At 46.8% G+C, this 13,999-nt stretch overlaps 1 protein-coding gene across 3 annotated transcripts in view; it reads right to left on the reverse strand.

The window, feature by feature from the left end:
- LRBA (LPS responsive beige-like anchor protein) overlaps positions 1-13,999 on the reverse strand; it is a 2,426,603-nt gene that overhangs the window by 1,833,527 nt on the left and 579,077 nt on the right. For all 3 annotated transcript variants that reach the window (XM_085641653.1, XM_085641654.1, XM_085641652.1), the window contains exon 31: positions 5,814-5,947. In XM_085641653.1, the coding sequence (XP_085497779.1) occupies positions 5,814-5,947 (134 nt within the window). The remainder of the gene's footprint in view (positions 1-5,813; positions 5,948-13,999) is intronic.

The raw sequence follows: 13,999 nt of genomic DNA on the forward strand, positions 1-13,999 counted from the left end.
TTCAAACTCACAATGCCCCAAGCCCACCCACACCTAAAAGTATATAGTCCGTACTGTATAAAAAGATACTTGTTGCATACATGTGCGCCGACAGCCAAACATACAGTTCAGCTCACATATTCGCCTAACCTCCCAACATACATCGCCATACCATGTATACACACACTCAAGCAAGCGCACACACACCGCACCACCCAGAACCTAGCGCGTCTCTGAGGGGTGGTGAGGGGGGGGGTCTTCGAAATTGGCAATTTCCCTTTTCAAGCCACGAGCACTGCTAAAAAAGGAATGTGGTCCTGGAACCCTTGGAAAGCTGTAAAAATAGAAAATAAAACGTCCTCAGCCCTTCTGGATGGGTCCGACTCCTGCCGTCCTTCGCCAATTCCTGAAGCTCTCCTAGTCATCAGAAGGAAAGGCAGCCTCCCTCCCTCCCCTCGGCCAATCACAACCCTGCAATGACAGCATTGTGATTGGTGAGGCACAGGGGAGAGCACCCCAGCCGTGCCATTTTGTCCGGCATAGAGAAAAAGGGAGAGTGGGCGGTCGTGCTCGAGGGCAGGGGGGGGGGGGGGGGGGAGTGGCTTACCCACTGTTGTGGGGTACTGACTGTTTGGTCGGCTCCAGGGGCCGACAAACAGTCAGTACCCCACAACAGTGGATAAACCACTCTCCCTCCCGCCCTCGAGCATGACCGTCCACCCTCCTGCCCCCAACCAGGCACTTCTGCTTTCTCGCAGTGCGAGAAGCAGAAACATAAAATGGTCGTTTTTACCAGTGAGCAAAGCAGTGAGTCGATGCCCAAACGCTCCTATGGAGGGGCCGCCACTGGTATCCAGTCCACATCTAATCGTTAATTTAGCTGTGTCTTTCCAATCTGCCACTCCTTGGGAGAGAATGGCCCGGGCCTCCTCCGGGCACTGAGGCAGCACTTGTGCAACCGTATCCCAGACAGTATGGGAGTATCGGCCCAAGAGGCACTCAGTATTCACAGATCGCAGTGCCAAGCTGAAGGAAGAGAACATGTGCATCCCAAGATGATCCAGCTTCTTGGATTTCCTATCTGGGCTAGCATAATGGGAATGCGCCCTTGGAAGAAGAGACTTGGACCACCAAGCTCTCAGGGAAGGGTGTTGGGTGAGGAAAACTGGGTCGCCGGAGGAGGGCCGTGGCGGCGGACAATCGTTCTTTCCACAGGAGCCCCTGTGCCGGGCTTGGACCAGGTGCCCACAAGGACATCCGTGAGGGCTTCGTTGAAGGGCAGAAGGGGTTCAGAAGAGGTTGTTGTAGGCTAAAGCACCTTTGTCAGGAGGTTAGTCCTGACTGCCACTGAAGGGAGCTCCAGGGGGACAAAGGTACCCTCAGAATTGGAATCAACATCGGTTCAGCTCTGGGTCCAACTCAGGGGTGAGGATGGGACGCGTCAGCTGGGGGCATGGCTGGCGCCGGGTGCCTCGTCATCAGGATCAGCACCGGGGCAGGTCGAGTAAGGTAAACTGGCATCGATCCGGATCCAGGCCTGGATCCACGGGGGCCCTCCGGCTCCAGGGCTGGAGCTGCTGGCATCAAAGCCACAGGACTCCCAAACAGCTCCGCAGGGCCCGAAGGCGTGCCAGCAGAGTCGGGCTACCCAAAGATGCTGTGGAGGGCTTTGTAAAATGCATGAAGTTTGGCAGGGGACGCCCCGGCTGCTGGAAATGGAGGGAGGCGCGGAGTCATCCCTGAAGGAGGCACTGAAGACGGAGCTTTAGTGAGACGACGTTCCTGGTCCCGCATTGCGTCAGCAGACCGACAGGTAGAAGGCAAAGAGCACCGGGTGCTTCTTCGCCTTCTTCTTGTGCTCTGACTTACCCGAGGACTTCGAAGACTTGGAATGGGATGAGGTGTGGGGGCTTCGCAAGCTGTCTTGAGACCTTCCGTTCCAGCGAGACCGGCAGTCGGAGCACGGCTTCGGGTCGTGGTCGTGCTCCAGACACCAATGGCACACAGAGACATCAGTTTGTGACAGATTTCGTAGGGTTTAAAGCCGGTCCGACAGTGGGACATCCCTCGCGCAACAGGAGCCGAAGACTCGAAAAAAGCTTAGTCCAGACAAAATGTCGAAAAAAGCTTAATCAAAAAGTGACTAAAGGGGTAGCTCTCTCCATATCTGTGCTAGGCTGGCATTGAAAAAGAAATAACTGACATCAGCGCGCAGGTGCGGCGTCTAAGTAGGCACCGCGATATCATACCGGTGACCACGACGACAGATGTGGAGTCGACTGACGCCACCTACAGACGCGCAGGGGTACTGCCGAAAAAAATTCTCCGGGTCCAGTCTGATGCCTGGGGGAAATTTTAAGGTAAGGAATCTATAACTAACTGTCTCTTTCAGAAATACCTTTCAGGGAAACAAATGATCAGTTTTCCATGCAAACCGTGACCAGAAACAGTGTGGATAATATCTAATCCAACTTTCTCCCAGAGTCTCCGTGGAAGTTTCTGCACACTAATCTTGAGACATCTTGTATTTATAATTTTGCACCACTCTATAAGGCAGAAACAATATACACTGTTCTTTCAGTTTCAAAGTCCATACCTATGCAAATAACCAAAAAGGTACCTTCTGTACCAGAAAAGGAAGAAAGCACCCCTTGCAGGAACTTGTGAAAAAGAAAGAAAAAAAATCTTTCAAATAACCCTCACCCACCCGGTTTTCCCCTTGGTGGCATGCTTCATTATAGGGTCCATCCCTGCCCTCTACGGACAGGGGCGTGCTGCTACCAACGAATACGCGGGAGCACTTGATTGAAAAATAAGGGTGTCCCTAAACACCTATGTGGTCTTAAATGAAGATGGAGTGGGTTTTATTTGAAGTGCGAAAAAAAAGGTTAAAACTACCAAATTAGTGGGATCAAAACAACTTTATTTCTTACCCCTAAAGTGGTATACTAAAACCTGTTACGCGGGAAAAACTCTAGTTGACCTACCAGGGAAACAATAGGTATTCACGCCTAGTTTCCAGCCCTACCCCAAGGCTTGTTGTTACTGTGAACATAACAGCAGTAACAAAAATACTAAAACAAATATACAGCACCTAATTGGTCTGTGTTAAATATAAAACATCCTACAGGGGTACGAAAAGAAAGGAAAAGGTTAAAAAAAATACACAACCCTTAGGTCTATATTGAGTTAAAAATCAGTGGTGATTCAGTGGTTGTGGTGGTGAAAATACCAAAACGATGCCTTTAAAGTGCTGAAACCAGTGATAATGAGACTCTCAAGACAGTACAAAAACATGTAACATATAAAGTCTGTTGGCACCTGACCTCTTCGAAGTAGCCCTTTTCAGTGCAACACAAAGAAATCTAGTAAAGTTAAACCCAGTAAAAACGGAGAGTCCTTGAAAAACCCATTACGCGCCAACGGCGCGGAAGAAAGGGAACTGACGTCAGCACGCAGACGAGGTCTTATGGCTCCGAGGACGTCATATGGAATCGCGAGCGGAGCCGTGTCATTGTGACGTCCTCGTCGATGTGGGAGAGCTAAGAAAAAGTTTCATGGAATGCTAGCGCAGAAGTAATTCAAAAGGTGAGGAATCCACAGGCAGATGTATCTATCAGAAATATCTTTTTGAAGTATATGTGCCTACAGAGGCCATAGAAGCGCAAGTTAAAGCTGAACACTATATGACAGTCATTAGCTGGCAGCTGGTGATTCTCCATCTTTCTCCTCCTCACTTTTCTATCCAGCAAAGTCTTTGCCCTCACAGACGACTGCTGCTGCCTCACATGATTGAAGTCGGAGCTTTCGGCTGGCGGTCTTCAGTGAGTGCTCTCTGTTGCGCTCTCAAAGTTAATGACCCACAGAACAGCAGGCAGTTTAGCTTGAGGTTTGCTTCTGAGCAAGGACAAAATGCCGAATGGCTCAGAAGGCATGAGGAGACCTTCCAAGGAAGAGAGAGAGTTTTTAGTACTGGAGTACGTCATGGTGGGAGTGCCTAGAAAGTGAAACAGTACCTCCCGGATTCGGCAGATGATCCCTCCCACAAAGGAAATGTCAAGTGGTTCCTCCCAGAGCAGCAAGTGGTATTGGCATGCAAATTATGTGGTTCCCATGATTTCCAATTGCCACTGAACTCGAACCGTCCCAAAATGGTGCCAGACATGTACTTCTGGCTGCGAAAGGCAATATAGCAATGGGCAATCTGGCCTCCTGTGAACTATCAGACTAAACTGAAAACCCTGCTCTCCATCCCGATTGAGAATGAACTTGCTTACAGAAAAAAATTAGAAGTAGCAGCATGGCAGTAACATTGGCGCACTCTGAATGTCAGGAGTCTAAAATAAGGTGACAACTTTTCTGTGACTTCAATGAGCACTGTGCTATCTACAATCACAGCATTAGTTAGCTCCCAAATGGACAGAACTCACCAGTCTGTCATTTCAGTACTCAATAGACAAGATCATATCTTGACAGCAAGAACAGGCTTACATTGGAGTTATGTCTAAACCTATGTCAGACCCAGGGACCTCAGAAGTTCACATTTCCAGAATCCTCCTCGACCAGGAAGAAACAGCAGCCCTGATCCTCCTAGACTTCTCAGCAGCGTTCAATACCGTATCAGACAACACCCTTATCAAGAGACTTCACATCGGGATCCAGGGAAACGCCCTCCAATAGATCGCCTCCTGCCGCACAGGAAGAACCCAGAGAATCCAACTACCACTGTTAACCTTGGAACCGAAGAGCATTATCTGGACATCTACCAGGCAGCAACGTTGGGATCTCTGCACACATTTACAGCACTACTGCCTGGACAATCAGGTCTATAGGGATGGGCACTTTGCCCGTTTGGTCCTGCAGGACTTTTTAGTGTGAAATTATTTTGCAGACCCACCTCCAGGGAGGTTTAGCTTGGGCTAGAAGTCTATCAGATAAGCAAGTTACTTACTTTCAGTAACACCTTATCTGGAAGAGACTATCTTGCAGCAGATTCCTTACCGACCCACCAAACCGACCCACTCTGGGAACAGATTTTTATGGACAAGGCTGTTTCCCTTTCAGGGCCATAGTTTTCCACCCCAGTTGTCAGTGTTCTTCGTGGCTCCGTGCTCCTCGAGCGGAAAGATGTGAAAAGAGCCTGATGTCAGACCACTGGGGTGTCGCCTATATCGGCACCGCATGTCACTTTCGACATCAACGACGCCACGCGAAGCCCATTGACGCCACCACTCACGAAAGACTTCCAAATCCAGTCTGATGCCTGGGGATTATTCTAAGGTAAGGAATCTGCATCTAGAAGTCTGTCAGATAATTTCTGTAGTTTTCTCAAAGATCTCAATGATTCTACCTTTGCCAAATTGGTCAAGCTTCTTCAGCAGGGCCTTTCTTCGGATAGATTTTAACAATAACTGAATGTACGAGTTACTTACCTTCGGTAACGATGTATCTGGTAGAGACGTTGTCTAGCTGCAGATTCCTTAACTTAGAATATCCCCAGGCGTCAGACTGGATCCGGAAATGTTTTGCAGCAGCACCTCTGCGCGCTGGGGGGACGGTGCCACACGACTCCGCCCTGACGTCGTCCACGTATGCGACGTCATATAAGTCCCTCCCGGCACGCTGACGTCAGTTTCCTTCTTTTCTGCATGCACGCGGATCCGGAGTAAGCGGTTCCTCTGGCTTGTTTTCAGGCCTCCTTGTCGATGTCCAACAAGTTGTCAATATTAACATTTCTGGTTACAGAAAATGGTCCTGATCACTCACTAGCACTCTCGCTTATAAATATCATGTACGGATTTCATTGAAGCAAAAAATATTTTATAGTTACTTACTAGAAGATTCTCCATCTATATCTGGGGGCTGTGGAGTGTCAACGGATGAAACCACACTGACAGCATGCTGAGTCACACTTACAGTAGCAGGAGGTGGATTAACTGCTGATTTCTTTGGTGCTACAATGACACTCCTGCAAACAAATAAATAATGATTAAAACTTACACAAACTACAATTTAAAAGCAACATTTTTTCATTTGCCTTTTGAAATATGTTCATTAGGTACCATGTGTTAAAAGAACAAGAGACGCTGTTACCTCTATCTGGAAGGATGCACTACTGCACCACAGTGGTCAAGCAGAACTCATGGATCATGTTTGGCAAAAAAAAAAAAATCTAATGGTGAATGTACCTACTGTAAAGTAACTACAGACAATAATTCCTATCAGTTTCAGTAAATAACATACGTATGCCAAGGAGTCGGGGGATATGAATATTGCAAATTAGGTAAGAATTAAGGGCTTACAAATATACATCCCTCTAAAATGATAGAAATAGAGAAATGCACTAAATATCAGGCTTAAAGGTCAGAGGACAGCACCTATGTATTTTAAACTAGAACTACTTTCGTGACAGGTGCCAGAAAATGTTGAGATACTTTGTTTATTAGTATAAATATCTGTATATGTCTTGTGTGATTTCTAGCACACGTATCCTACTTAGGATGCATTTGATTGCCATAGCATACTACAGTGTAAACAGAGATTGATATCTGCACTAAAGGGAGTTCAAGATTTCATAAACCAAGACGCTACATGAAAAGCTACAGGACAGAATGCTATTCTGGTTGAAGTGTATTTGGAATTTCTCTTCACTACTGAGTTTCACAATTATGAGCTGGTTGCTATGATTTGGCAAAGTAGCAACCCAACACAAAAGGAACTTAAAATTATTGTGTTCAATAAATCAAGGAAACCACTTTTTTCTCTATGAATCATATCAACCAATTTGTTAGCTCAATGCAGATGCTAAAATATATACAATTATCTTGATGTGAAAGGAACAGTATCCCCGTAGCCTAAGCCATGACTCCATTGTTTTCTATAGAGAGGAGAAACAATGAGGAGGAAGTAAGAACTTAGAAAACATGAAGAAACCGTTGGCAGAGGACTGGAAAAAGGGACTCAGGGGAACAAGCAGTCTGGACTTAACAATGAATGCTTACCTGTATTCTGCCTCAACTGAACCATTAGGAGCGAGGCTGTGCATCTCTATTTGCATGCGCCCACTTTGGAGTGGCAACAAGGACTGGGAGGGTAAGGAGTTATTACCAGAAGATTCCTGGTAAACAGACACTATGACAGAATGCAGGGAGAGGGGAAGAGAGGAACCCATATTTAAAAGGGGAGCTGAAGGGTCATTGCCAAGTCGAGAATGGAGTCTGATGTAGATTTCTAGAGCTTCGCACCACATCGGCTGAAGACCTGTGTATAGCACCCCTATACTAGAGGCCTTAAGCGTATGAAAGCAGAATTCAGAGGAGACATTACTGGTGCTCTGGACAGGCGTACACATCGGAGAGAAGCATTCTTCTACTAACCATGGCAACCATATTGAAACACTGAGGGACCTAGCCTGGCGGTCATGGGTTGGACAGGCCATGTGTCCCCTAAAATCGTCTTACACTGCTGGATAACTTTAAATCAGAGACTACCCGTGAGATCGCTCTCCTGCTTTCCTATTGAGGTTATGGAAGAGAGGAGCAGAGTGGCAAAATCCCTAAAGCAGGAGTACGGACTGGGCCTCCCCAAGACAGATCCATCACTGTATGGGCCCACCCATAACATCAGCGGTGTCCAAACTACTTACCAGGTCCAAAGAGGGCTCTTCTGGACAGCGAACAGCTGTACACTGTTGGGGCGACGAGACGTGGACAGGCCTAGCCAGAGGACCTGGGCAGTGCCCGTACCCTGGACATCGTTGCCTGCTCGAAAAGCCCTGAAGTGGGGGCATCGGATTCTCGGAAGCCTCAGAACAGTCAAGCCCCCACAAAGCTGCAGGAGGGGAAAAGACGCCGGCAGGAAAGATGGCTCCTGACACTAGACTGATGAGACCCCCCCAGCATAGTGGAGACAGCGAGGCAGGCTGGCAGCGGGTCCCAGGACATTCATAAACACATCACTATCGTAGGCCTAAGTCAAATAAACTCAACGGACTCTGGGGCGCACTGTGATCCCACACCCACTGCCTTGTGGGTAACTACAGGAGAAGGGCCCCCCTGGGATAGTGGCATAGATCTGTTAGTATTACATCAACACCCACAGAAAGTCACCAGAAATCCCACACCTCGATACAAGCATCATCCCTCCACAGAAACCACTCATTGGGGTGGAGGAGGTATTGGAGAGGAGCGACCCTACCGCGTAAGAAACCACTTACGGGAAGGTGTTGCCAGATGGAGTTCTCCAGGGCTATCCCGGGGTTCACTGCACTGGAGTAAAAGTGCTCCCAGCAGACGCAGTGGGTTCTGTGCCCTGAACTTGCTCCCACTGGCAGTTTCCCACCCCATGGGGACCCTCACTGCATCAATGGCACATTGGTCAAAGGCAAGCATTAAAAAGAGGGCTCTGTGCTTCACATGTGGAATCGCACAGGAGACGGTCCACACAAAGAAGAAGACTCCCTCACACATGCTCTCCACACCACAAAAATACCAGTCATCCAGGCCTACCTAGAGCACTTCCTCTGAGAAATATGTTCAGACATTGGTCCCCTGTACTCTGATTTCAAGGCCTGTTTCCAGGAATTGAAAAAAGAAGTCTTGGATGTGGGCCAACGTGTCAATGACCTTCAACGCACATTTGACGCGCGGACCAAGGACCAAGAAATGCTGTGACAATGGGTCCAAAGGCTGGAAGAACAGGCAGCATACCTACAAACTAAGCACGAAGATCCAGAGAACCGCAGCAGATGCAATAATATTTAAATCAGGGGGGGCCTGTCGGGCTCAGAGGGAGATGACGTGTTGATTCAAGCCATCAGGGTCAACCCAGATCTACCCGCACATAGGCTGAATGAAGCATATAGTCTTTGCAAACTTCAACAGAAAGTCCCTGATACCCTTACAAGGGTACACTTCGAGCAAAAGGAGAAAATTCTTGATTCAAAAAGCTATTGATTTGATTTCTGACCAACGAGGATAATTGATCCAAGACACTTTATGATCAGGGATTACACGCAGAGTATGTTTCACCAAGCTCACAGACAAATTTGACTCCCCCCATACAGGACTGGCCCTGTTTGCTTTCCACTGTTCAAAGATCCGTTCTGTGTCTCTTCTTCCTCTCCCCTGCCTCTCTCCTATCCAAGGGACCTCATTGCATCAACATGACAACACCAACATCACTCTTCAACAAGGTAGCAGCCACAAGAGAGCTCACAAGCTCCGGGGGTCCAACCCCCTATCTTGACCCCCGGCTACTCAAAAACTCCTTTACCACAATGTTAGAGGCCTTAATTGACCAGTCAAGAGACATCAAATTTGGGTCTACCTCCAACAACAAGACAGATTCTCTTCCAGCAGGAAACTCACCAGCTCAAAAATGACCACAAGTGCATGCGACACCCAGCATACCCACACCAATACCAATACTGAACCTCATCTCAATTCAAAACTGCGGGAGTAGCTATCCTATGCAAAGCACATCTACGCAGGGCACCCCTGTCCACCACAAAGTCAGGGAGGGTCACCATATACAGCTCCTCCTGCCCTGGGATAGGACAACTATCTCACTTTTAAATATCTAAGCCTCCAACAAGGCACAAGACTCATACTTGCGCAAGCTCCTTTCTCACCTGCTCAAGACTGCATCTGGCCACATTATAGTAGGACGAGACCTTAACTTGGCATGGGATCAGGACCTGGATAGGCAAACTTCAGTCTATCAGGGGACAGGGCCATGTCTGCGCTTCTCAAAAATGAAATCTTGAAACTGGGATCGATATATGCTTGGCGCCATCTACATCCAGGTTAGACAGATTTCTCCTTCTGCTCCCATGTTCACACCTCCTACTCACACATAGATTACTTACTGGTGATGCACTCGCTTCTTGTTGACTTATAGACAGCGTCTATATCAGACATTGCAATATCAAACAACGCACATGTGGCTCTTACTTGGCGGGATGGCTTTGCACCTAGACAGGGTCCTCTATGTTGGCGCACCTATCCTCAACTGTTGCGAAACCCAGTCCATAGGCAAACCATTACCACAGCAATTACGGACAACTTCACACACCGCAGACTAGGAGGTGTTGCAGCACACTCTCTGGGATGCCTTCAAGGCTACTACAAGGGGGACACTAATCACTTTAGAGATTGAGTGGATCTAGGGAAGCCCACCTGATAGAAAACTTGCTCACATCAGAAATGTAAGTACTAGAAAAGGTGGATAAGATCACAAATAACAGTTATCATAGCAAACTGCCCATTCTCCGAGGCCAACTTAAAACTCACAGGGTCATTTGTGCCAAATGAGCTCTCTTCTCCATGGGCCAAAAGTTCTAAGAAGGGGTGACAAAGTAGCATCCCTCTTAGCCCATAAAATTCAACACAGGACAGTTATTCCACAAATTCTCAATCCTGTTGGCACCTATACAAAGGGTGAGGCCGGAAAGAGAGCGGTCTTACATACCTTATATCAGACCCTCTACGTGCAAGGACAGGAATCACAGGAGGACACTCAGCCTGCCTAGAACCCTGTGACTGGCCCCCCAATTGATCCCTTTAACAGAGAGAGCCCAGAGGCCCCAAAAAGCGAGGAAGAAATTAGACAGGCGCTTAAACATTTCCCAAACTGGAAAAGTATCACTCAGGCCTTCTAGAGAACCTTCCTCCCAATGTTGATACCCCACCTGACTTCTTTAACTCATTCACACGCAGCACCGGTTTTTCACCCACCATGCGTGAAGCAGAGATAACACTAATACCAAAGCCGGGAAAAGATCCAACACACTGCACGTCTTACTGGCCTCTCGCTCTCCTAAAAACAGATGCAAAATTATATATGAAAATACTGGTGTTACTCCCAGGACTCACTGACCCAAATCAAGCGGGATTCATTTGCAAAAAACAAGGAGCAGATAAAATCAGACGCCTTACTCAGCTATTTGAGAAGGTACATAAAAGAAATATCCATGCCATGCTAACATCTCTAGACACAGAAAAAGCTTTCAATAGAGTGAGCTGGCTATTTTTTGGAGGCGGTCCTGAGGAAAATGCAGATCGATCCTAAAATGAGACACATTAATGTTGACATACACCACTCCCTCCACAGTATACCAGGTCAATGGACAATGTACGGCCCTGCTGCAACTTGCTAGAGGGACAAGACAGGAGGGATGGCCGCTCTCACCTCTATTTGCCCTAGTGGTAGAACCATTGGCTATATCCATTTGACAAAATCGAGATATTGGGGGGTATACCCTTTGAAGGTCAGGAGCATAAACATAACCTATTCACAGACGATATACTTCTAACACTTACCAACCCCTCAGACTCACTTCCTACTTTTATGCAGACCCTTGATTTCTCTGAAAGGATGTCCAGTTTTAAGGTGAACAAAGACAAGTCCCACATACTCAACCTCATGATAAACTCACTAGACACACTACAATTACAGGTACAGACACCATTTCAATGGGCCACTAAATCGATTCGGTACCTAGGACTCCAGATTAGCGCTCGCTTAGAGGAATTGCCCCTCTTAAACTGGACTGCTTGCTGAAAGGCAATAATAAATAAACTCAGTCGATGGCAAATTCTCATACGGTCATGGCTGGGTAGAATTAATGTTATCAAAATGAACATTCTACCCAGACTATTGTACCTATTCCGGACCCATCTCCTTGACAGAGATCCAGGAAATATAATCCAAGCTCCGTACATTTTTATGGAATGGGAAACAACCCCAAATCTCGAATAAGCTTCTCATGCTCCCTAAGGATAGGGGAGGTCTGGCATGTCCAAATCTTCTAAATTACTACTGGGCAGCTCACTTACGATTTATCTCAGAATGGATCCGAAGGGAGAGTGAGCGGAACTGGTTCCATATGGACAGGGCAGTTGCCCGCCACCACTAGTGGGATCTAGATAGGCTCCCACGCACAGCATCCACGAAGTGCATACACAGCTACACCTACTAAAACAGTACTAGACCTATATGACTCACTTGCAGTTAAAAAAGGCCTTACACTCACTTCCTTCAACAAGCCAATAATTCAAAACCTGACTTCTTCACGGCTTATAACACTACATTTTTCTCTGTCTGTGCAGATAGCGACTGTCGCACACTAAAAGACCTTTTTCAAGGGGTCTCCATAAGTCGTTTGAACAGTGCAAAGCGGAATTTGAGATACCAGAAACTCTCAGGCGGCAGTACTGCCAAATATGGCAGTAGGCACTTCACCCCACTAATTTTCAGGGTGCCACACGCAAAGTGACAGTTCAAAACCCTGATAGGCACTTACTCGGGCACAAAAGGTTTGGTCTCTGGAACGTACAAGGCACTACAGGCCTCAAAACCTGTTACCCCCTCACCCATATCAAACACCCTGGGACTCTGACCTCCACATGGAGATAGGAGCAAGGACTGGGATAGACTGTGGCAGGAGATGACCAAAACACTGAGAAGCATTTCCCAAAGAAAGGCCACCTACAAAGTCAAGTTCCAGTGGTATCTAATCCAACCCTCCTACACAACAGGTTCCCAACTACTCTGGCTACTTGCTGGAGATGTGCATATGGTGAAGGACCATTCCTGCATATCTAGTGGGATTGCACGCTTATACAAACTTTCGGGAAGGAAATCCTGGGTCACATGAATGGAACCCTAGGATACCTCCTACCGATGCAGTCACTCATAAATCTCCTCGGATATTTTCTTCCAAGATGAGGGGAATAACCGGCTCAGATAGGTCACTCATTCTCCATATGATTAGAGGGGCCAAGCAACTCATAGCGCTGTACTGGAAAAAACAAAGAGCCTCCTCCTGCAGGCCTCTGGTTCTATATAATGTGGCAGAAACTTGCTATGGAAAAGATCACCAACACACTCAGATAAGAAGTTCAAAGGCATATGGCAGCCACTCAGACTACAAGACAAAACTAGAATTCCAATGCTTCCAACCTCAGCGTCTCAGAACACTGCAACTCCTGCACATACAAAGTACAAACTTACCCATCCAGCATTTCCAAGATTAACTATAACCCCTCAGCATGCAAACTCAGAAGAGCGCCCTTTCCTTACTCCCCTCTGCTCTCCCTTCCCGCCAATTTCCTTCATGGTTGTCTTTACCGTGATAGTGCTATCCCTTTTATTGGCTAAATGAGCATGGTCAGCGTCTCCACTTATATGTATTAACGGGTCTGCACCCTCCATTACATCCTGGCCTCAACATTGTACACGGATTCCTGGCTAATGTTTTCATTTTTGTGAAAACCAACAAAAAGATTACCAACAAAAAGATTTCCAACAAAAAGAGGAGCGGAAGAGCGTACCTCACACAACCAACTGCAACTCATCCTTCTTGTGCAGAGCAGGGGCTCCAGTAATATTAATTAAACGTGGAAGTTAAAGTAAAACAAGAGCAAGGTGGGACAATCAGGATTACTGAACACAGGGATATGACAGTAATATCATTAACCTTAAAGAAAGCCTGTAACTTCCTCAATAAATAACCTCTGCTTTGTGCACCTGGAGTCAGCGTGTATGATGGCTTATGGCTACCGCAGTCACCTCTCTGGTCTCAGCCTTTCAGTAGGGTCTGTTCTAAGCCACCACATAGCTGAACATACAAATACAGTTGTAGTTTAAATTAATTGAACAGAAGCTAATCAAACAGCACTCATATTTGCTTTATTAGACACAAAAAGGCATTGGACCACGTTTCAGGATATACACTGAACTTAGATACAACACAGTTAAGTGTCACATACTTCAATGCCAGAATAGAATAACAAATCAGGCAAGGTATCTTGGTATCACATTAACAATATAGTTATGTATATGAAAATAATTGCAACCCCATTTTTAAAGAATGTACACAATTTTACAATATACTTTTCTACCTTGGCCATATTAACCCAGTGCAGATGACATCCTGCCCCCAGAAAACGTTACTTGTTTAGAGCTGTAACGCTACGTATTCCTAATAGTTTCTTTACCAGACTTAATGCAGCTGTCT

Source organism: Triturus cristatus, chromosome 2_2 (genome assembly GCF_964204655.1).
Source record: "Triturus cristatus chromosome 2_2, aTriCri1.1, whole genome shotgun sequence".
Lineage (NCBI taxonomy): Eukaryota > Metazoa > Chordata > Amphibia > Caudata > Salamandridae > Triturus > Triturus cristatus.